The following is a 23,973-nucleotide window of genomic DNA, read 5'->3' as shown; positions in this document are numbered from 1 at the left end:
AAATTAAAGAAAAACATTAAACAGTTGTTATAAATTCTGAGGTAAAAAAAATATTAAACTTTTTTGTTATTATGGTAATAAATTATTAAAAAGGTAATGTTAAAGGAATAAATGATTTTATTTTATTTGATTTCCTTCCTTTCTTTAATCATTTATTGTTGTTCTTATTGTGTGATGTTTGCGGGGTAAATGTTTGTTTTTTTCATTGAACTTGTTTGGGAAAATTCCACGTCATAATAAAAAAATTTAAAATAGTAAATAAGGTTATATCATTTTCTACTTATTTTTAATTTTTTCTTCACTTATTTTAAACAATTTCATCTTTTAATTTTTATTTTCTTTTTCATTGTGCCGTCAAAACAAAGAATCAAATATTTAGTAAAGAGATGATTAGTTGATCAAGTTAACAAAGACGTCCCTTAATTGTTCTTCTTCTCTTTTGAAATGATAATTTTTAATGTATGGTTATCTAAAAAAAATCATATTAGAAGCAATATGTGAGATGCTTGATTGTCATAAATTAATATTATTTGCATAAAATAAAAGAACTTCCTCACCTTATTATATAAGAACTTACATTTTCATGTTAATATTCCAATGATGAACTTTTAATTTTAATATGTTACCCAATGATTCAACCTTAAGCTGATTTAAGTTATTAATAATAGTTAGTTTTGTTGATTATTCTTCATTAATTTGCCACATAATTTTACTAAATTTTTCTACCTTGTTTAAGTTATGAACATTTTTAAGATTGGAATTAATTTTTGTGTAAAGAGTTCTGTTAGAACCTCTTAATTATTGTCCTAAAACATGACAAAAAAACATTAACACTTAACGCAAATTTAGGTTAAATATTTTTAGATTCCATAGGTTTATACTTACTAATATTTTGTTGGCTAAAGATAAATTCATCCTAAACCCCTTAACAATTTATTATATTTATATAATAATAAATATACGAATTTAATGATTTCACTATTATTGTGTTAATAAAAAAAAGTTATTAAGTAATTATTTTATTAAGAGATGGTGTCAAAATATATTTTTTTAATATAAATTGAAGCTGAACTCATCGGATTTTTTTTTTTTACATTTCTATGCAATGCCTTTTAAAATAATTATTAAAGTGGACATATTTTAATTAAATTGTGATCATGATCTAAAACTCAATTTCTAGTAAGAAAGTTGTGTTAAAAAGTATTACACTTTGTTCTTGTTTTATTTTATTTTTTTGGTATTGTGGTTTAAATCTAACTGTGTTTTCTTAATTATTTTTTAAAAAAATAGTAAAAGCATCGTTTTAAACTGTAGAATTTCCGTCTGAAGGTTCAGTTATTTGATATCCGATCTGAAAAAGAGAACGTGATTGTAGGTTGGGCAATTGATGGTGTGAGAAAGATGGGGACTACGCCTGAGGCCAACGGGAGTAATGTAGCGGACGAAGAAACCCTCGGCGGCTCAATTCATTTCGGCACGGCGGAGGCCGTCGAATATGTCCGTTCCCTCACCGACGTCGGCGCCATGACGCGCCTCCTCCATGAGTGCATCGCTCACCAGAGAGCTGTCGACGTTGAACTCGATGAGCTTCTCTCGCAACGCACTGACCTCGACCGTCACCTTCTCCAGCTCCAGCGCTCCTCCGACGTCCTCGACATTGTCAACTCCGACGCTGAATACATGCTCTCCAACGTCGCCTCCACCTCCGACCTCGCTGACCAGGTCAGCCGCAAGGTGCGGGAGCTTGACCTGGCGCAGTCGCGCGTCCGCAACACGCTCCTCCGCATCGATGCCATCGTGGAGCGCGCCAACTCCCTCGAAGGTGTCCACCGTGCCCTCGAGGATGAGGACTATGAGTCCGCCGCGCGCTACGTCCAGACCTTCCTGCAGATCGACGCTCAATACAAGGATTCCGGCTCCGATCAGCTTCAGAGGGATCGCTTGTTGGCAGCAAAGAAGCAGTTGGAGGGAATTGTAAGGAAGAAGCTCTCTGCCGCTGTGGATCAGCGCGACCACCCCGCTATTCTCAGGTTCAGTCATGGATCTCTTTTTTTCCTTTATCTTGAATTATGAGAGGAATGCATATACATATATATATTACAGATCAGAGCAAACAGTGTATGCATATTTTTTTTTCACTGGAATTCTGTCATCCAATTGCAAATTGTTATATTTGGTTAGTGTTGGAATCTTCATTAGAAAATAGTCTTTAATAAGCTGGTTTCAAAAGCGCTAGATGAGTATTTGAATTATTTTAGTTTGTTAGGGTTGCTACTCCTAGTTTTTTCGAGGTGTAGTTTACGTTGCAGTTCTAAAGCTTGTTTAAACTCATCAGACTTTGCATTTTATTCATGAGGGCATCTTTATTTACCAGAAATATTAGAAGTTCCGATCATTACTTTTCCACTTGGTGTCAGAGCTCCACCATGGGCCTGATACAGTGTTTGAGAAAGAAAACACTAAAGTGAGTTAAGCAAGAGTGTATGAGAGGAAAAAACACTAGAGTGAATGAAGAAAGTGAAATGGCAGAATCAAGCAATTTTACCTCGCCCAAATTTGGTGGAGACTATGGTCACTGGAGTTTACTCATGGAGAATATACTTCGATGAAAGGAGTACCGTAGTGTTATTGAATCTGGAATCAACGAACCAAAGGAGAATGAACCGTTCAGTGTAGCAGAGCGGGACTGACTTGCTCTGAAACCAACTTAAGAAAAATGCACAAGAAAATTAGAATGAATTTGAAAGTGTGTTTCCCTCTCTTAGGATTTCATATATATAATCATTTTGGATACATCATATACAATGTATGAGACAAAAGAGAAGAGAATTCTAAGTGGTACATCTAGGAACTAGGTTTAGCACAAAGCCTATTTAAGACTATTTATTCTAAAAGTTAGGTTTGTTTTCCTAGTTTTTCTAAGTTTAGTTTATGTTGCAGTTGTAAAGCTTATTTAATAAAGTCATCAAACACGGCATTTTATTTTAGAAGAGCATCTTTGTTTATCAAAAGTATTAGAAATTCCTATCATTAGTTTTACAGCTAGTTTGTTTACTTTAACATTTTTTACTTTAATACCCATTCTTACAATGATTAATTTTATTGGATGCTAATGTTTGTATATATTTTTGCGTTGAGGTCATAGAAATTGAACTTGATATTATGTTAAGGAAAAAACTTGTTCCATGATGCTGAACCTGGATCAGTCATTGCTCAGGTTCATTCGTCTCTTCACCCCTTTGGGTGTGGAGGAGGAAGGATTGCAGGTCTATGTTGGGTACTTGAAGAAGGTGATTGCAATGAGGTCAAGAATGGAGTTTGAGCAGTTGGTGGAGACAATGGATCAGCGAAATGTCAATTTTGTTGGTTGTTTGACTAATTTGTTTAAGGACATTGTATTGGCAATTGAGGAGAATAGTGAGATCTTGAGTGGTCTTTGTGGTGAGGATGGTATTGTATATGCCATCTGTGAGCTTCAGGAGGAGTGTGATTCCCGTGGTTCTGCGATTTTGAACAAGTATATGGAGTATAGGAAGTTGGCCAAGTTGTCCTCTGAGATAAATGCACACAACACCAGTTTGCTTGCTGTTGGAGGAGGTCCTGAGGGTCCTGACCCACGAGAGGTTGAGTTATATTTGGAGGAGATTCTCTCCCTTATGCAGCTTGGTGAGGATTACACCGAATTCATGATTTCAAAGATCAAAGGGCTTACTTCTATTGATCCTGAGTTGCTTCCTCGTGCCACCAAGGCTTTCCGGAGTGGCAGTTTCAGCAAGGTTGCACAAGATTTAACCGGTTTTTATGTCATTTTGGAGGGATTTTTCATGTTGGAGAATGTCAGGAAAGCAATAAGGATCGATGAACAAGTGCCTGACAGCCTTACCACTTCCATGGTGGATGATGTGTTTTATGTATTGCAGAGTTGCCTGCGGAGGGCAATATCCACTTCCAATATCAGTTCTGTTGTTGCCGTTTTGAGTGGTGCCAGCAGTTTGCTCGGCAATGAATACCATGAAGCCTTGCAGCAAAAAACAAGAGAGACAAACCTTGGTGCAAAGTTGTTCTTTGGTGGTGTTGGTGTGCAAAAGACAGGTACAGAAATCGCAACAGCTTTGAATAATATGGATGTTAGCAGTGAGTATGTTCTGAAGCTAAAACATGAAATTGAAGAACAGTGTGCTGAGGTGAGTGTTGCATATTTTTAGTACCTTACAAATATATGTCACTGATGAAATTCGTTAAATTTTGAATTATACAGTTGGCACACCCTTGCCTCGTGCATTGTGTGTGCCTAGGGTCCCATTATAAGGTAATTTTAGATTCCCAGGTTAGGGATTATTCATATAACGTATCCAGGATGTAGTTCTGAAGTACTGTAACATGATTTAGAGTTTTATCTAAAATCAGAATTGTCTAGCAGATGCTTAATCATTTAATTCCTTTATGCAGGATCCTCCACATAATTCAGTATAGTCGCCTCACCTTCTCATTTTTTGTCTGAAAATTACTTTTTTGCTTTCTACCTTCTAGATATGACCATCACCTTGCTTGTATTCCAATTCTGCTGCTCCTCTCTGCATAGTACTGTCATCACATTTCACAAAACTGTTATATTCCATTAGCCCATCTTTATGACGGACTTAACTGCCTGCTAAGATTATCTAACCTTGCTATTTCTGCAGACACAATAGTTGCATACTACCCCTGCCCATCCTTATTCAAATATACTTATTATTTGGTCCCTCCTCATTTCCTGACCACTGCAGATACAATCAAAGCTTAGACATCATTTCTACACATACACTCTACCGGTTTTCTGAACACCCAAACCACATGACCAGATGATAATAACACTCTAAATAACCTCCATCTAAATCCCTCTATCTGCATTTACTACTTTAAAAGTCGATCTTCATATGCAACTATGATTTACCTCCTCCTCTAATCTTATACCTTCACCCTATTTCGAACATTCTGAAATAGTTTACTTCCATCTTCTCAGCATCAACACTTGGGTTCTATTTGGCTATATAGCTTATCTAAAATCAGAATTGTCTATCTTCAACAGATGTTTAATCATTTAATTCCGCTATGCAGGATTCCCTCATAATTCAGTATAGTTGCCTTACCTTCTCATTTTTGTGGATGAACATTACTTGTTTTTCTTTCTACCTCCTAGATATGACCATCATCTTTCATATATTCCAATTCTGCTGCTACTCTCTGCATATTAAGACAACAGTTATATTCCATCAGCCCATTCTGAAGACAGACTTAACTACCTACTAAGATTATGTAGCGCAATGTCAATTAGTCCTTTGTGGGTTTATAATGTATAGGTCATTCTTTATTCTGTCTGCTTGCTTTGCCTATATAATATACAAGTTTAGGTTGCAAAATTAACTGACTGAATAACTTTTTGCAGGTGTTTCCTGCACCAGCTGATCGAGAAAAGGTAAAATCTTGTTTGACTGAGTTGGCAGATAGCAGCAATGCTTTCAAGCAAGCTTTGACTGCTGGCATAGAACAACTTGTGTCAACCATTGCACCTCGATTAAGACCAGTATTAGACAGCGTTGGAACAATTAGCTATGAGCTTTCAGAGGCTGAGTATGCAGATAATGAGGTGAATGACCCATGGGTTCAGAGACTTCTCCATTCTGTTGAGACAAATGTGGCTTGGCTGCAGCCACTACTGACTTCTAACAATTATGATACTTTTGTTCATTTAATCGTTGACTTCATTGTGAAAAGGCTAGAAGTTATTATGATGCAGAAAAGATTTAGTCAGCTAGGCGGTCTTCAGCTTGACAGAGATGCTAGAGCTTTGGTAAGTCACTTCAGTGTCATGACACAGAGAACTGTCAGAGACAAGTTTGCACGTCTTACTCAAATGGCAACGATTCTAAATTTAGAAAAGGTTTCTGAGATTCTAGATTTCTGGGGTGAGAACTCTGGACCTATGACCTGGAGATTAACCCCAGCAGAAGTTAGGCGTGTATTGGGTCTGCGGGTTGATTTTAAACCAGAAGCAATAGCTGCTGTGAAGTTGTAATATCCGTATATATGGTTTCTTGCATATTCTTTTTTTTTCTTCTTTAATTTTTCATCTCATAAGTATTAGAGCTTCATTCTCACTACATGCAGTTGCATTATGCGACTTGCATTGTTAGCTTCAAAGGCAAAAGAAGCAAGAGCACTCAGATTTGCCACCTGAGAGGCCAAGCTATATACAGAGCGTCTTGCGTAACGGCCATTGTTCCTTAATAGCCACTTTCCAATTTTGAATTTTTGTATTTTGTATTTAGTAAATCAATTTTGAGGCTTAGTTAATGCTTGTTCAGTCAATTTCGTTCATAAAAAATTTCACTTCCAAAAAACACTTCTGTACGTTTCTTGTTTCGTTTCAGAATATACTTATGTTGCATTTATTTGGATAATCAATTATTGTTTAAACAATGACGCTGACATAGTCCAAATTATCACTCTACGCAATTACTTTTGTAATCACATTAGATATTGATAACTTTTTGGCAAGTATACCAAATCGTTCCAAGTAATACAGTGAATAAGTAGAAGTATCGTCTCCCAAGAGACTTGTGCAACACATGACAATTCTTCCTTTTATAACTCAATTAGACATCAAAATGCACAAAACTAGAAACTATTTTTGGTATTTTATCAAACAGTTGGTGTGCAAGAAATTTATATTTAAAAGAAACTTCGTTGGAATTGGGTTTCATGAATCATATGAATATAAAACTCTGTTCAATATTTCATTACTTCATTCAAACATTCACATCAAGGCATACTAGTCCTAATCCCTTAGTCAATTTAATATACAATTTGCATTAAGTCCGATGTTACGAATGATCAAGTTATTGAGTCTATCCCAAATCACTTAAGTGCTCTATCTATGTTCGTTCATGTTCAAAGTTACTTTCCAGTAATCAAAGACATTCAAATAACATTATATTTTCATACAATGATAATAAATTCAAGAAAGAGCATATGAACGAACAACGATATATTGAACAGGAAAATTGCATCACAGTGAGTTCATTACATCCAATCCCAACGAAAGAGAAATTTAACTACTCCTAGTCATCTAAAACGTACACATTTGAAGCGATCCCTTGCAACAATGGTGTCTTGATGCCTTGAAGTAGTCTCCGAAAGTTCCTGAGATTTTTTCGTTTCTTTCTTCTGTCCGGAACTTCTATCAGAAGAGCTGTTTCTGTTGCTCTGTCACGTCTTTTAAAGCCACTTAAATTCATTAATTTGCTCAGCGCACATGTACTGGTGCACTATGCGAATTTTCTTAACTGATGCACTTTAACTGATGTTATTCGCTCAGCGCACAGGTACTGGTGCGCTATGCGAATTTTCTTCTTTTGACAGTGCGAATTTTGGCTTTCGCTTTGCGAAAATTGGCTGACAGAGTCTAAATAATACACCATTTCCTGTACAATATTTTACATAACAATCTACTACCTATTACAGCTTTTCAATGAGGAACAACATGAATAATTACAAGATTGAGCTCATTTATAAGTATAAAAATAACTCCTTTTCACACTTATCAGATATCCTGCAAAACATGATAGATATGAAAATTAACACTCTAGTTTGGAAGTTGCTGAATGTATGAGCTATCATCATTACTTGTCAATATATTTTTCTATTTGAATTTATGATCCAAATTTCCAATGAGGATAATTTTCTAGCTTCTGTTGTTCCTGGCATGTATGCGTTTAATTATTAATTATGGTTAAATAATTAGTTTCAATGATATCTCATGATGCAAATAGCATACCTATAATCACCTAATTAAGTGCACTACAAAACGAAGTTCACAAGACAAGCTCTTTGAGCATTAGTCACAGAATCCATTCATTTATTAATGCAGGCTTTCTGCTATCTTCTAAAGTCAACGTAGCTAGCTTACTAGCTTGTATGAGTAAACAGTCATTGGTGAAAAACAATGCTCTCCACATATAACGTTTGATTTCTTGTAAGTATAAGAACAAGAACATGCATCTAAAACTGAAAACTCCAAGTAGATAAATGTCTTACATGAAAGACATTAAACATCTGTCATATTACTTTCTGAATTCCATATGCTACAAAGGTTTATGACTTTACAAATAAGGAAAAAGAATATGGGTCCTGGTAAGATTTATTTTCTGCCAATTTAAAAAAAAACATTTCATTTATATCACTTTACACATATATTTTTTGTTATTCTTTTTCATTTACTCTTATATGTAATCAACTAAAAAAATAGTTGTATTCTCTTAATTTTTTATTCCTTTCATTTTTTTTTAAATCAATCCTCAGCTAATAACTCTCCTATATGGATTGACATATTTCGATGAAATAAATTATTTAACATATCAAGTTACTGAAAATAGTAAGTATTGATAATGTACCATAAATTCCATTTTGATTGACTCATAGGTGTCATTGGGATTCACTATAATAATTCTAATGATAAAAATAATAGAAAAGAACACACTCAACCTATTGCATTGAGCAAACAAAATAAATTAACTTTAAAAAACCATGGAAAGCCCTGTATAAGCCCACAGTAATCTGTTCAATTAAAATAAAATAAAAATTGTCTCTCTCTTAATTTTATAAAAATAAATTCAAGTTATAATATGTAGAGTGAGGTATAATTTTTATTTTATATGTTATAATTGTAAAATTAAATATATATATAGGGGTTCTAACGCGCGTACGCCTGTTTTTCAGTTGGTACATTTAGCAATGTGTACCGGTTTTAGTAGACAAAAATATCCTATATATCATGGATTCTATGTTTAAGGTTAAGGGTATTTTATAATTTTCATTCTCAAAACTTAAAAAAAAAAAAGAAACCCCCAAACCCTTACTCACATCTCTCATTCCTCTCAATCCTTTCTCTTTCATCTCTCTCACTCCAACCTTTTCTCTGTCATCCCTGTTGTAGCTCCAATTGAAAAAATCAGAAACACTTATTCAAGATCTCTCCAATTTCACCATCTTTACTAATTTCTCTAATTTCATCATCTGCATATGTTGAATCATCATCTCTAAAAAAACCCTCCAGGCCAATTACCAATTCTTTCGGATGTCATTATGCTTGTGAAATTAGATAAGACAAAAATTATAAATAAAAACTCATTATAAAATCATTTTTTGTAAGAAATTGTTTAACAACAAAGTATTTCTGATTTTTTCCAGGTCAATTACCAATTCCTTATGCTTGTGAAAATTGGATAAAATTAGATAAGACAAAATTATAAGATCAAAATTCATTATAAAATCATTTTTTTGTGATTGTTTAATGACAAGTGTTTCTGATTTTTTCAATTGGGGCTACAGTAGGGTGTTTCTGATTTTTTTAATTGGGGCTAAGTAGGATGACAGAGAAAAGATTGGAGTGAGAAAGATGAAAGCGAAATGGTTGAGAGGAATGAGAGAGGTGAGTAAGGGTTTGGGGGTTTCTTTTTTTTTTAGTTTTGAGAATGAAAATTATTAAAATACCCTTAACCTTATAACTTAGAATCCATGGTATATAATGATATTTTTGTCTACTAAAACCCGGTACACATTGTACCAACTGAAAAACAGGCGTACGCGCGTTAGCAAACCCCATATATATATATATATATATAGAGAGAGAGAGAGACTTGTTTTTCATATTTATTTTTCAATTGTAACCTAATAATTATTTTATCAATTTTATTCTTGAAGTGATTTTGCTTTTAAGTTTTAACTGTTATTTTAGATTAAATTATTTTTTTTAATTTAATTATTTTTAATTAAAAATCATCTACGAAATAAATAAAAACTATCTTAGTAAAGTTGTAAAATTTATTTATATTTAATTTTATAATTATAACAATAATAATAATTTTATTATTTTCTATGATAAACACAATAATATAGTTTTTAATTTTACAAATTAATTTTAAAAAATTATATAGTCATGAAACAACCTGCCTAGTAAGGAATCAGGTACTTTTATTCAAATCTCTCAAACTTTTAACATAACAAATGAATAATTCATAACAAGTGCTGAGGAAGTGTGCCAAACGTTGCATTTTGATTGGCTGATACGCGTCATTGGGTTTGACATGGAATTAGGAAACAATGTTGTCATAATAATAATAATTTATTTAGGTGTACAACAAAACAACACACTCAAAAACAATGGATGGTGACAAAACAAAAATATAACATGTTACTTTTGGAAAATTGTTCATTGTGCAACAAGACAAAAAATATATGTGCTGTAAAAAAACTTAAAAAAAACATTGACCAGAAAAGGTATCTTCAAGGGTAATCAATGAATAATTCTACACCTTTGGAATTTATGTGAAAATTCTTTTAACAGTTTTTTTTTCTAATTTAGAAACATTGAGTATTATGAAAGTTATCCTTCTATTTATCTTCTTTTTCTTAATACTCCTACATTTGCATAATCAAATTCATTATGTAAAACTCAATGATCTTTTTATTTCATTAGTTTAATGGCATTAGACTTACGTTTAGATCACAATATAATGACAATTGATCCAAAATTTTAACGAATCTTAGTCTTAATTTTTTTTTACTTCATTCTTAAGCTATAAGGGATTAAAAGATCGAATTAAAACAAAAAATAAAAACATTAAAATTCAAAAGAAAAGGAATAAATATATTTTTCATCCTGATAAAATTACAAATGTTCTACATCTCTAAAATTATGTGTCATCATCATTTATGCAATGAAACTTATAAATTGTAAATATTTTTTTTTCTTTTAAAAATTTTAGTATTTTTTTAGTTGCTCCAAAAGGGTTGTCATTGATGGAATTAAAGTATTTCAATGATTTATAGTGTTCAATTAACTTATGTATTTAACATTGTTGAACATCTATTAGCAAATATAATAACACTCCTATAATTTTAGAGAATCTGTGCAAATTTTAACATTTTCTCTGTAAGTAATAATGACACATTTATAAGAATTTGTATTATATATTTTCAATTATATCTTAATCTAATATTTGTATTATATGTTTTTAATTACATTTCAATCTAATGCTTGTATTATATGGTTTCAATTACATCTCAATCACCTCAATCAACATGTAGATAGACTTGACGACATCATATTAACAAGAACGAATAAATAATAGTTAAAGATAATTAACTAAAGAAAATATCTCAAATATTATTAGGACTTAAAATTTAGTCAAAGTAATTAATCATATCTACTAAATAAGGATTCACAATAATGATATAAATAACATAGTACACAAGATAAATTAATAATATTATTATTATATCATTAATTGTCATTTAACGTATTTGACTAACTTTAAAGTATCTAAGAAAAATGTTTGCATAATTATCAGCTGTAAGAGTTTGCAAGAATGAATGCGAGAAGATAATGACATTTGGAGATCTTTACATGATATAATTGATTCTACATACGAAAACAAGTTCAAAGAGGAAAAAAAATACTATCATTCTATAGAAAGACAAAAGAAGAACAATTGGAATTTTATAAGGGGAAGAAAATTACCCAAAAAAACACTTAGAGCACAAAGAATCAATGCTAAATTTAGTGGAGTTTTAAATTAAAAGTTCTTCAAGTTTTTATTTTTATTTTATTCTTTTGCCACCCGTTAAGTTATTATGGATGAGACACAAAGAAACTAAGGTTCTTCCCTTCAATGAATGAAAAAGAGAAACCTTATGAATGAAAAAGATGACATTGAAAAAACCTTGATTTCCTTCAATGGTTATTCCCATATGATCTTAAACTAGTCACAACCCAACATTGTTTTCATAAACGTACTCATTGACAAAAAGAGAGTCACAATACAATGACAGTGTGTTATAATAATTTTATTTCAATAGCACATTCCTCTCTATTCTCATTTGCAAAATCATAACCAGGTAAGGTACAAATAAGAAAACTCAGCCACCATTCATATGTAACAAGGAAGGAAATGGACTAAGATTCTTCCAGATTTATTAATAGTTCCTGCCAAGTCATACCATCCTACAACAGAATCGAGTATTTTAAAGGAGAACATTCCCCAAAAAATTCTTTCAAGATACAAATTTTATCATGTAATATCACTGCAGTTGTATCAAATAATCCAATCAAAAATCATCAAAAGCAAAAGCAAAGTCAAAAGATCTTCTGATGTAACTGCAGACAGTGCTGGTTGACAAGAGAAAGGGGAACTACAGATGAACAAAGACTCTACTTGATGTACTGGGAAAGCCACTGGAAGCCTTCACCATACCCCATCTTGCGCACAATGCTGCACATGAACACTTCGAGGGGTCGAAGGTTGGAGTCTGTGAGGTTGATCTTTCCTTTGCCAGTGGTGAAATTGGTCAGGCCTAGATGATACCGGAGCTCGTCTTCTGATGCTGCATAAGGGATGTCAATCTTGTTGCCAAGCACAAGAAAAGGAACACCTGCCAAGCCTTCATCTGAAAGCAAAGCATCAAGCTCCTTCTTAGATTCTGCAAACCTCTCTTTGTCATAGGCGTCGACCAGGTATACAACAGCATCCACCTGGAAAAACAGCAATGTGAGAATTCTGAAGTATCCAAGAACAATATCATCTTCATCATCATAGTCATTGCAGCTTCGGTAAAAACATGTGAAGAACTTGTTGACGCTAAAGAAATCATCAAACATTTAGCAGAATTGGTGAATAGAAAAGGTTATGAATCCAGATAATGAACAACACAGACCAAACGAAGTTCATATTTTAGTTTCAAGATACATCTCCTCCCTCAAAGTGAAAGAATGCATAAATTTATGATTGTGGCTTGAATCCTGATTTTCTTCCAATGCTTAAAAGGATAATTCAGTTTATTAGGAAGACTGATAATCATCCCAGTCCACAAACCTAAGCTTCTTTTATTTGTTCCTCCACTCTTGTGTACGTTACTTCTTTCTCATTCACGAGGAAAAAACAGGATATGTTAGGAAATCAACTAGTAAACACCTCCAAAAAGATTGAGAGGTGCTATCAGCGAAATTTCCACAGTCAATATTTGCCTCCCATGAATCAGATAAATACAAAGAGCCTCATCTGGGATTATGAAGGCATGTATGGTGGATCCACAAGGTGAAAATTCAAGCAGACAGTTGAGTCATACTAGATTATTAAACAGAAAAAATGTTGCACAAGCCAGAACCCAAACTATAAATGTTGAGAGCAAAAGTTTTACGGAAGCAGCAACAATTCATCAACAAAAACCACAGCACAAAACACCCATCAGAAAATCTAGCACTCCATAATGAACAAGCCAGCATGGAAGTAAAGATGCTGGGTTTTTAAGGTCAGTGAAGAAGTCATAACCAGCCAAATGAAACATTATTGTAGAAATGCCATATCGACTGAATAAACCCAAAAAAATGATTAAGAAGGAGCTTGGCCATAAATCTGATTTTAGCCTATACATGAAAGAAACTTATTTCATATTTCTTTAATTCCTTCTCCTATAGGCATGTTTATGTTTATGAAGAAGTTTATCCAAACAGAGTCAAAGTTAAGTTCCTAAAGGAACTAAAAATACAATAACCAGGTTATGAAATTGTTGGTTGCATCACAACCGCAATCAGGTAAACAAAAAGAAGCAATAAACCATTACAAAGCCCAAAAACCTATCATCGGCTACATGTTCCGTCCCATGCAACTGGGAGTGCCTCATATTAGACAAACCCCACTTTCAGAAACTCCAAAATCACACAACCCATAGCCCATAACCACCAAAGAAACATAAAAAATTCGATGACCAGCATAAAGATCAAGAGGTTAAAACAAATTTAACAAAAAAATAAATAAATAAATAACCTTGGCATAATAGTCTTTCCAGACCCTGCGAGCAACTTGATGACCCCCCAAATCGAAAGCCTTAAACTTGATCTTCCCAATGCTCAATTCCTCCGAAGTGGGGTGCTGGGTCGGCTGATGCTGAACTAATCTCTGCAACCAAGTATCAAAATTATAAAAAGATAATTTTTGAACGATTGGGAAGAAAAAAAATGTGAAGAGGGTGAAAAGAAGAGAGGAAGGTAACCTCGTCTTTGAGCATGTGAAGGAGAGTGGTCTTGCCGGCATTATCGAGACCGAGGAAGAGAATCTTGGCTTCTTTCTGCCATAGACCAAGGGAAGCGAGAATGCCATAGAACCAGTCGAAGAGAAACATGATTTGTGGTGTTGTGTTGGGGTAAGAGAGAACGGTCGCAGATCGGAGGAACGAAAATGAAGAATGGGAATTGAAAAGAGACGGAAGCAGATCCCCAGAGAAAGAGAGATCCTAGATCACGTGTCTGCGCATGTGGTGGGAATGCAATGCAATACATATACACTGATACAGCTCTGATTTTTTTTTTTTCTCTTGTTAATATTATTTTTAAATTTTTTAACCTTTTTTGGTTTGATTTTCTCACAAGTGATTGAAAGAAGGTTGGTGGGTGGTGGCTGGCAGTCCTTAATAGAGATCAGTAATTGTGATTTTTCATTCAAAGTCTCTTTCTCTGCTTTGTACCAATAACATTTTTTTTCAGTGTATTAGGTAATTTGTTTATTGACTTTTTAAATTATATTATTTTAATAATTTGTGATAAAAATTATTGAAATAATAATTGTTTTTAGAAAAAAAAAATATTTTTAATTATTGTTTTAGTAATTACCCGTGATAGAGTGATCCTTCAAATTAATCTAAATTTGATTTAATCTTAAAAACAATTCAAGCTATTCTGTTTTATTTATTTAAACTTGATTAATTAGCCATTTACATGATTAAACCTAATAAACAACATTAGAAAATAGAAAATTATAAATTGATTCCACCAACTACACCTATATGAACCCACGAATAAGCACTCAAGAGTGAAACTGTGGACTGTATTATTCTAAAACAAAAAGATGCACTAAAGAAAATGAAATGTATTTATAGTTGTGATAAAAAATATTTTATAATAATAATAGATTAAACATATATTTAATAAAATCAAAATTATTTTGTAATTAATTGGACTTAGAGTAGTTTAATCTTTCTAAAATCAAATCACACATTTTCACATTTATAATTTATGTTTGGACTATTTTGTGGATGTTGCGTTTATGGCCAGGGCATTATCGTCATTTAATGAGAAAAACGCTAAAAGGTTTCGTCTCGATATATAAATAAACAAAGTCATCTTCCAACAACCCTAGCCGGCTCATTGTGCAAGCACTTTCTCTTCGGTTCGTACGTTCATTCGATTTTCCGTCACAATGTTCTTCTAATTCTGCGTTTCGCAATTTGTTCTGCCGCTTTTCATATCTGATTCTGCTTTTTCTGATGATTGTAGAGATGGCGAAGTCTAAGAATCACACAGCTCATAACCAGTCCTACAAGGCCCACAAAAATGGCATCAAGAAGCCCAAGAGGCATCGCCACACTTCCACCAAAGGGGTAAATTTTTCATTTTTTTTTAAAATTTGTAGGTTATCTTCTATTATGTGAATATGTATGTTTTTTGGGTATTTAAATTGTGTGTGTGTTTTCTTTTCTAATTGTATTCATTTTTATTGTTGGCAATTGGTGCAGATGGACCCCAAGTTTCTGAGGAATCAGAGGTACGCTAGGAAGCACAACAAGAAGGATGGTGAAACTGCTTCCGAGGAAGAGTAAAGTGGAAGCACTTTCTAACGGAATCTTTAGGGTTTTTAAACTGTTTTTTTTTCTTTAAACGGTAAACTTTGTTCGGAATTGTTTGGAATCAATTTTCAGTAGTATAATTACTTTGTTCAGAGAATGCAGTACTCTTCTAATTTTGTTTTCCTGGTTTCTGTTGAAGAAGACCCTTGATTTTTATTTTTTTTATCAAATGGAATGAATGTTATCTTTTTAATCATTGCTGTGGGTGAGAATTGAATTTTTGTTATCTTAATTGCGGAAAGGAAAGGGAGATGGGTTTTGTTTTTAATGGTTAGCTTAGCACTACGTCGCCTTGCTTTTGGATGTAGTTTCAATTGGGAAGAGAAAAAAATCGAAAGGGTTTTGCAGACATGGCTGGCTGATTTTAGGATGTGTTTGGAAACCATTTTGGTCCAAGTTGAAAAGAAGTTTTACACTTTACGATGCATAAACCGAGAAACAAGATGAGTTGGTGAATTGGTGTTGAACGTGGATTATTTGAATTTTTTTTATCAATGGAATGAATGTTAAGGTCTTTGTGTCTTTTAGTCATTGCCCGGAGAGGGTTCTGATGGAGAAAAATGATTGCTCCAAAATTATACCCAGGTCCTTTTGTAATTTTTTAATCGCTATTTGTGATATGCTCATCATAGACTAAAGAAGTGTGTTCACAATTATGCTGACTGGAGTGTATGAATGTATAGGGCTACAAGTAGGAGTTTTATTGTATATATAGTTTGGTGAATGTAATATTAGACAGATCACTTTCCATAGCTCGTTACAGGTAGGAGTTTTCGTGATACCTCTGATCTTGCTACATGAGTTGTGAGAAGGAACATAAAGTTTGTTTAGTGAAACCTTCTCTATAAGAAGAAAAAAAATCAAGAATGAAATTCTTTTTAAATTGTCTACAAGTTAATTTGTGGAGAAATCTAGAAATCTAAAGATGCATAAACCAAAGTTGCGACCTCCTAAATTCCAAGCGCAGAGTAAACTGTACTTGAGGAAGTTTTGTATGAAAGTAAAGAAACTGGATTTTGCATATAACTCAGAAGCAGTGATTGTCTGTAAAACAACTTCATTTTGTTCAACCATGGCTTTACTTCTAAGCCCATCGTCAGTTGATGTTTGAAGTTGACGACTCGACAAATGTGTCTTCTAAGCTTCTCATTTGAACAGTAGACCAGTATTGAAAACTACGAATTATTGAAAACAAAGCTATAATGTACTTATAAAGTTCAAGTGTTTTAGATTTTAAGAATATTAGTTTAAAGTGAGTTGGTATTAAAAATATATTTAGAAATATTAATTAGTAATTAAAATTATAATTAGTGCATGAACAGGTGGAGAACCATATTTTAGATGATTCATAACGGCATAAACATTTTGATCATAACATCATCACGTGGTGCTTGACACCATCATCTCGGCATATCATGTCCAGCAAAGATCGATACCAATTACAGAATGGAGGCAGAAAATTCTAAATGTAGACCAAAATTGCTTTATAGGGTGGACTGCGTTATATCGTCACTTCATAACGTGAAAAATTGACGGTTTATGTTCGTGCTCAAAACTGAAACAATGAAAAATAGGGTACTCGCAAAGGCCTCGGAACATGAAAAATAGGCAACTGCTACACACAGAACATGACGGCATCTAGGCTGCAACTTGGAGAAAACCAGTATTTGAAGTGAGAAAGGAATATAATCTTTGTTGGACACTAACAATATGCCAACAAAATAATATATGCGGCACTCATCCATTCCGAGCCTCCTTTTAACGGTGTTTCCTTCTTCTATTGGATCCTGAATGAGTTGAAGTATTCCGCCAGAAGATGTGAAATGCATTGAAACTCCATTGTACATGGAACTCATTCGTAAAGCGGATACTCAGGGTAGATTAAACTGCAACTGCTTCCTTTACTGGTGCAGAAGCTTGTGCTTTAACCTGATTTTAGTAATTGAAGAGGAGAGCACGTATTAAAGAACCAGGCATAACTAACTATTTGTGTATGAACGTGCAAGTGTACAAATAAATTATGGATTAACTCACCTTTGCTGATTTAAACAGCTCATCAAGCACCTCAGACAAAGTCGGATGAGCATGAACGGCAAATTTTATATCCTGCATTGATGTGGGAGTTACCATACAGATAACCATAAAAGATAAAAAGATCCTTGAGGCTATTAACAGGTAAATTTAAAAACACGGCACGAAGAACCTTATTTATTTCTCAGTGTAGCAGAGGCGATCATTAATAACCAAATCCCAGGCTTTCACATTTGACAGCTTTGGAAGGGAAAATTTACCTGAATACGTGTTCCTAACGCTATTGCATTGGACGCCTCGTGGATGAGATCAGCAGCATGCAACCCAAAAATATGAACTCCCAGTATCTCTCCAGTGTCAGGCCTGTATATCAACTGCAGGAAAACAGCGTAAAAATAGTAAACAAAGAAGCTGATAGAGAACAACAACGTTCCTAGAGAAAAAGGGCAATAATGAGCTTAAGAAGTAAGCCAGGACTCCCTGCTCTAAATCAAATAGCACCGATATCACCAAAATAATAATCTTTTGTAGATAACTCAGTTAGCCTCTAACTGCTAGGTCCAATTTTTTCAGATTATTTTTTGGTGACCAAGAGAACTCTATCAGGATATGGCGGGGTAGGGGGTGGAGGTATGATGATAAAATCCGTCAGTCCCAGTAACAACATCCCGATCTTAAAAATCAACTGAGCTAAGACCCACAGTTTGTTTTTATTTGGGAGAGTCCACAATCGTATTTGGGTAGTTTGACAAAATCCATTCTCACTTTTTTCAAGGTTGTAAAATGGTTACAAGATCGAGATAACAAAATCAATTTTAGCAAGGGGAATCGAATAAATTTCCAAAAATAACCCTATTATGATCACAATTAAAAAATCATTGCACTAAACAGAATTTAAAAAATAGATGTTTTAACATCATTTCCTTTACAATCCAACCCAAATAAGCTTTTGTAGAATAAGAGAATCAAGGGAAAAGAAACAGAAATATAACCTTTGCAAGACCCTCCCCTTCATTTTCAGCTAAGGCCTTTGTGTTAGCTTTAAAACTTGTTTTGGCAACGCTTACTTGAAAACCATCCTTTTCTCCTTTCTCCCTTGCTTGAGGCTGCATATAATGTGTTTAACCATAATACATGAGTTCATCAGAGTGAAGGCCAACAAGAAGAATTTTAGATGTAAAATAATGGAATGGGAAAGGGAGTAACAGAGCAGAATAACAGAGGAGAAGACAGATAGCCATGCATATAAAAGAATGAAAAAAGGAGCAGGTGGAAGTCGAAACATAAACAAAAAGAAAATATTATACACCTCGGTCAATCCAACCATGCTGATTTCAGGATGAGTAAAACAAGCAGCTGGTATGCTTAAATGATTGAGCACATGATCTCTTCCAGTGACTTGTTCAACCACTGTCAACAACCTTTTATTAGGTAAAGGAAGCAAATGACTCAAATATTACAAGCAAAATTACTTGTTTCTTACCTGAAATTCCTTGCGCACTGGCAGCATGAGCAAGCATCATCTTGCCATTTGCATCACCAATACAATACAAATGAGGAACCTATCATTCCATCACACCCTAAATCAGTAACAATGTGTCAGATCAAGATGAAAAAATAATGTGTACATGAAACTTTTGAAACAAACCAGGTTTCCATTTGCATCAAGTACTCGCATGCGCTCATCCACAGGAACAAAACCACGCTGAGTTACAACATCTATCTGCAGGAAGAAGTAAAGAAAAATAACCAAATACCCAATCACTTCCTTTGAGGAAAACATTTTATCATAAAGGCATTTCAGTTAGAAATTACATTCTCCAATCCAAGACCTTGTGTGAAAGGAGCCCTTCCAGTTGCTATTAGCGCAGCGTCCACCTAAAGCAAATCAGAAGTATCAGCTTTTAAGAAGTTAGTAACTAAATATGAATGTAAAGGCATGGGTGGGTGGGTGGGTGGGTGTGCATATATGGATGGGCAGACAAAGATGGATGGATTGCTAGATATTTGAAATGTCATTTATAATTGAGAATTTCCAGAAAGTTGCCTCTAAAGTGTTAAGAGTTAACTGACTAATTGAAAGCATTAAGGAAAAACATTAGGGTACCTCTAAAGTGTCCTTTTGTTCCTTGGTCTTTGCATCAATGAGCTCAATCGTGACAGGTTTTCCATCTCTTGCAGGAGTGATCTATGTAGAGGAGAAGATGACTGAGTTCAGAGCTACCCAACAAAATATTATACCAGAAATCACCACATGTAATTACCTTTGATGCAAAAACTCCAGTATGATAGTCAATATTCCGGGGATTTATGAGAACCCGTTGAGCCAACTTGCTAATTTCAGGATCAAATCCTGGCATGAGCTGGTCTAAAGCTTCAATAAAAGTAACCTGCAGTATATTATTATTACTATTAGCAACTATATCACTCATGCACTAATTAGGTTTCTATCTATTACGAACAATGAAATAATATAAAAAACTTTCAAACATGCTTAAAAAAGGGCAAACTATCGCAGGTTCTTCTAATGAAAAAAATACAACGGTGAAAGGAGAAAAAAATAAGTACTGGAGAAGTAATACCTCACTTCCAAGAGCTGTATAAACATCACTGAATTCAAGACCGATATAGCCACTTCCTACAATTGCAACCCAATCTGGAACAGTCTCCAGTTTGAGTGCATGGTCACTGGTAATCACAGTCTTCCCTGAATGTATATACTTGGTGAGGTTTCACTTGAAATTAAATAAAAGTTATGACAGAAATAATAAAAACAGTAAACATGAGGAACAGTCTCCAAATAGAACAGAATATAGATATTCATCGCCTTATACACATTTTACTAATATCTTATCCATCAAATCTCTCTAATGCCAAATTGATCGCTTCTTTTTTTCCAATGGGTGCTAACTGCGTTTATAACTGATAGCACTCTACTCGTTATGCCACTAGTGGCATGATATGATTCTTATCATAGATGCTATTGTACATCCTAGTTTCTGGTAGCAAGAAGATATGCCTATAATCAAATCCTTTCACTAAGTAAAACTAGAGATGCTAGCATAAAGTAATAACGTCATGAAGAGAAAAGATAAAACATGTAGTGTACGGCGTACCATCAACTTCAATGCCCTTAGGAACAAAAGGAACCGACCCAGTAGCAATAATGATGTCTTTTGCAGTTACCACTTTGTTGGAAGAGCCAACTTTCACCTTTTGAGGACCCTGCATGGATTCACAGACAAGGCAGCAGACAAATATTTTAAAATTGACATTTGCATTTTTGTGGTCAAAATTCAAGCCTTGCCTGATAAACAAATAATTCAATTTCCAAACGCAATCACAATAGTATTTATCTTTCACACCACGGAGCACATGTCACTTACCAAAATGGTTCCAAAACCAGTGAGAATATCCACTCCAAGAGCTTTTAAAGAGTTGGTCAAGTTGCCACGGATTTTCGAAGCGAGATTATTAGCATGGTCAGCTACTGCTTGTCTGTCATACCCAGCACCAGAAACCTAAAATAGCAAATTAATCATAATACAACCAATATCTCTGCCGCAATGCACACTATATTCTAAAATCCTAAACACATTTCAATTCCAACACAATACTTTTACCTGCAAACCCAGCGACTTCAAGTGATGATCATCCCGTAGCTCTCGCATACGACCGCTCACAGCCAAAAGTGCCTTAGAAGGAACACAGCCCCTATTCACACACGTCCCTCCAACCACATCTCCCTCAACAATGGCCGTTTTAAGGCCCTGCAAAACCACTTCCTCGCTTCATAACTTCTTCAAATAACATAATACTTTACCAATACGCAATGTATTAATTAATTAACGGCTAAAATACTTTTTTGTCTCTCGTCTTTTTTTTTTTTTTTCTGTTTCAGCTTAGTCCTCTAAGTTTTAAAGCTTAGCTGTTTGCTGTTAATCTAGGTTACGCGCCAAATACTTATTTGGTGCAACATTTCTCGCGTCTAAACAAGTTAATAAATAAACTGAAACAGATACACTTTGAGTAACAAAGTAAAACTTTAAAGTTGGCACAAAACTGAAATCTAAACATAAAAAGAGTGAAGAGAACTTTCATTTCAGCCTCAATTAAACTAACTCCTCTAATTCATTACAAAATTCAGCTGAATTTTCCAACTCGACAGAGCGCGCGCTCTAAAGTAAGGTTTTCAGCGATCCAGATGTCTGAAGCAGAAGCACTGAGCGTACCTTCTCAACGGCGTGAAGCGCGGCGCCGTGTCCACCGACGCCGGCGCCAATTATGAGCAAGTCGTAGTCGAACAATGTGGGACCGGTACCGTTGTTCGAAAGCGCGGCGGTCACTGCGGCGGAGTGCTGCAGACGCCGGCGGCAGTGGTGATTGAGGGAACTGGAAGTGAATGCCTGGCGGCGGAGACCACAGAAGCGGAGAGTCGAAGGGACGAGGCTGCCACCGGAAAGAGAAAAAGAGTGACGTGGCCCCGAGACGGTGGAAGCGTACGAAGAAGAGAGAGAAATGGATGATTGCATTTTGAAGGAAATCAGAAATCGTGAAAATAAGTGCTTATCTGTGAGTGAAAATTTGCTGGTTGGATTGGGAGTGAAGAGGGATAACCCACCTTCTTCTCTCTTTCTTTGTCTTCACTGATTTATAATGTCTTTCAACTTTCAACTTTCAACTTCCAACCTCAATAACCATAATTTTTTTTATGGTTTTTCTTTTGGAGCTCAAAATATGTTTTATAAAAATAGTATGGTCGTTTATAAAATACGTAAATTTATTCTAAAAAAATAGATATAAAGTTGTTGTTAAAAAATGTAAATTATTTGAATAATAAACATAAAACTTTATCCGCAATAATAAAAAATAAATAAACCAAATTGTCCCACTTAATGTAAATTTGGCAACAAAATCCAAAGTGCTCAACAAAAATCAAATTTGTCGGGTATACAACAAACATTTAATATAAACAAAATCTTAAAAAACAAAGCAAAAGTCCAACATAAATAAAATAGTCAACACTACAACACTGTGGTGTTTATATATTCTTTTCTAAATATCTGAGCAAAATATAATTAAATGTCAATATATAATAAGATAATAACAAAACTGAATAGTAGAATAAGTTTGATGGAAAATTAAAATTTATAAATTAAAAGTTAATTTATAACCTTAAGATGTGGTTATGCGAGTATAAATCTTACATTTGTTATAGACAATTCTTTAAAATAGTATTTTATCGACCTAATCATAAATTTATAGTCATGTTCAACCCATTAGAAAACATAAATACAAAGTTTGAATTTATGAAAAAAAAACAATTCTTTATATTTGATTTAATCTTTTGTATTTGGTATATCTCACAGTTTAGCTCAACTTATTCATCAATGGTCTTGAGAAATTTATACAAATTAAAGCTTTGACAATAATGAGATTTAAATAAGTTTTACTTCTAAATGAATTAAAGATTCAATTTATCATATTAGAAACACTCTTGATAATATACAGAATTATCATAATCTTAATTTCTATTTTTTTCTAACTCTTTAAAATGTCAAAATTATTATTAGTATGTTGAGTTTTGAACATTATCCTCCAAATATATTTCTAATTCAATCTTCACTTCGTTTCGTTTTGTTTATTTTCAGTTCCAACCTAACTCACTGGTCCATCCTTTTCACCATGGTCATCGTTATCGTCAATGGGATTATTTGACTAAGAAGCCAAATAATTACATGATGGCACAATCACTACCATTAATAGGAAAAATATACAACGTAGCATTAAACACAAAAATAACCTGAGAACATCTTTAAAATATTAAACATCTCCTTATTTCTTATGTGATCGTACATACGATAAAAAAATTAAATTTATTGATTTTAAGTGTCTTGTAGATTAGGTCTCTTGTGTCAGTTGTACATGTTGACAATACTTGTTAGAAGTTTTTACATTTTTCATTTGGCTAAAAACCTAAAATATTATTAAAAAATATTAGTAAAAACCACATTATAATTATTGTCAAATACAGATAATAGATGTTAAAGGTAGGTTACTGCTAACATTTTTCTTTTATAAATGCACACAAATTAGCTCATACAAAACAATTTATTTACATAATTAGGACATAGTTTATTAATAAACTTAATTATCTTTTTCTACACGGGAAGATTCTGTAGATAAACACACACGCGATGCAACATTTCTCTTATAAGAAAGATT

The 23,973-nt window shown here is 33.8% G+C and overlaps 4 protein-coding genes and 1 non-coding gene across 5 annotated transcripts; 2 read left to right on the top strand and 3 right to left on the bottom strand.

The window, feature by feature from the left end:
- Positions 1-1,320: 1,320 nt before the first annotated feature.
- On the top strand, positions 1,321-6,343 carry LOC124836818 (conserved oligomeric Golgi complex subunit 4-like). The gene is made up of 3 exons (XM_047312048.2): positions 1,321-2,030; positions 3,218-4,184; positions 5,426-6,343. Exons 1-3 carry the CDS (start codon positions 1,402-1,404, stop codon positions 6,053-6,055), a joined length of 2,226 nt encoding a protein of 741 aa, XP_047168004.1. The 5' UTR covers positions 1,321-1,401; the 3' UTR covers positions 6,056-6,343.
- A 5,648-nt stretch (positions 6,344-11,991) lies between these two features.
- On the bottom strand, positions 11,992-14,361 carry LOC124836813 (small COPII coat GTPase SAR1A). The gene is made up of 3 exons (XM_047312035.2): positions 14,089-14,361; positions 13,863-13,994; positions 11,992-12,571 (listed from the first exon to the last, which is right to left on the bottom strand). Exons 1-3 carry the CDS (start codon positions 14,215-14,217, stop codon positions 12,251-12,253), a joined length of 582 nt encoding a protein of 193 aa, XP_047167991.1. The 5' UTR covers positions 14,218-14,361; the 3' UTR covers positions 11,992-12,250.
- LOC124836983 (small nucleolar RNA snoR83) lies at positions 12,983-13,104 on the bottom strand. The gene has a single exon (XR_007028697.1). It is a non-coding gene; the product is annotated as a small nucleolar RNA snoR83 (small nucleolar RNA).
- A 778-nt stretch (positions 14,362-15,139) lies between the features above and the next one.
- On the top strand, positions 15,140-15,913 carry LOC124836803 (large ribosomal subunit protein eL29z-like). Its single transcript, XM_047312023.2, has 3 exons — positions 15,140-15,260; positions 15,368-15,471; positions 15,607-15,913. Exons 2-3 carry the CDS (start codon positions 15,370-15,372, stop codon positions 15,688-15,690), a joined length of 186 nt encoding a protein of 61 aa, XP_047167979.1. The 5' UTR covers positions 15,140-15,260; positions 15,368-15,369; the 3' UTR covers positions 15,691-15,913.
- A 1,537-nt stretch (positions 15,914-17,450) lies between these two features.
- LOC124836797 (dihydrolipoyl dehydrogenase 1, chloroplastic-like) lies at positions 17,451-22,397 on the bottom strand. The gene is made up of 15 exons (XM_047312004.2): positions 21,981-22,397; positions 21,372-21,518; positions 21,135-21,269; positions 20,865-20,973; positions 20,331-20,455; positions 20,013-20,138; positions 19,856-19,936; positions 19,564-19,626; positions 19,397-19,471; positions 19,232-19,310; positions 19,058-19,158; positions 18,741-18,854; positions 18,009-18,122; positions 17,752-17,823; positions 17,451-17,646 (listed from the first exon to the last, which is right to left on the bottom strand). Exons 1-15 carry the CDS (start codon positions 22,278-22,280, stop codon positions 17,599-17,601), a joined length of 1,689 nt encoding a protein of 562 aa, XP_047167960.1. The 5' UTR covers positions 22,281-22,397; the 3' UTR covers positions 17,451-17,598.
- Between the last annotated feature and the right edge of the window lie 1,576 nt (positions 22,398-23,973).

Source organism: Vigna umbellata, chromosome 2 (genome assembly GCF_029865625.1).
Source record: "Vigna umbellata cultivar VRB3 chromosome 2, Vumbellata_1.0, whole genome shotgun sequence".
Taxonomy (NCBI): domain Eukaryota; kingdom Viridiplantae; phylum Streptophyta; class Magnoliopsida; order Fabales; family Fabaceae; genus Vigna; species Vigna umbellata.
Note: the sequence above shows the minus strand (reverse complement) of the source record. Positions and strands in the feature narration are given on the sequence as shown.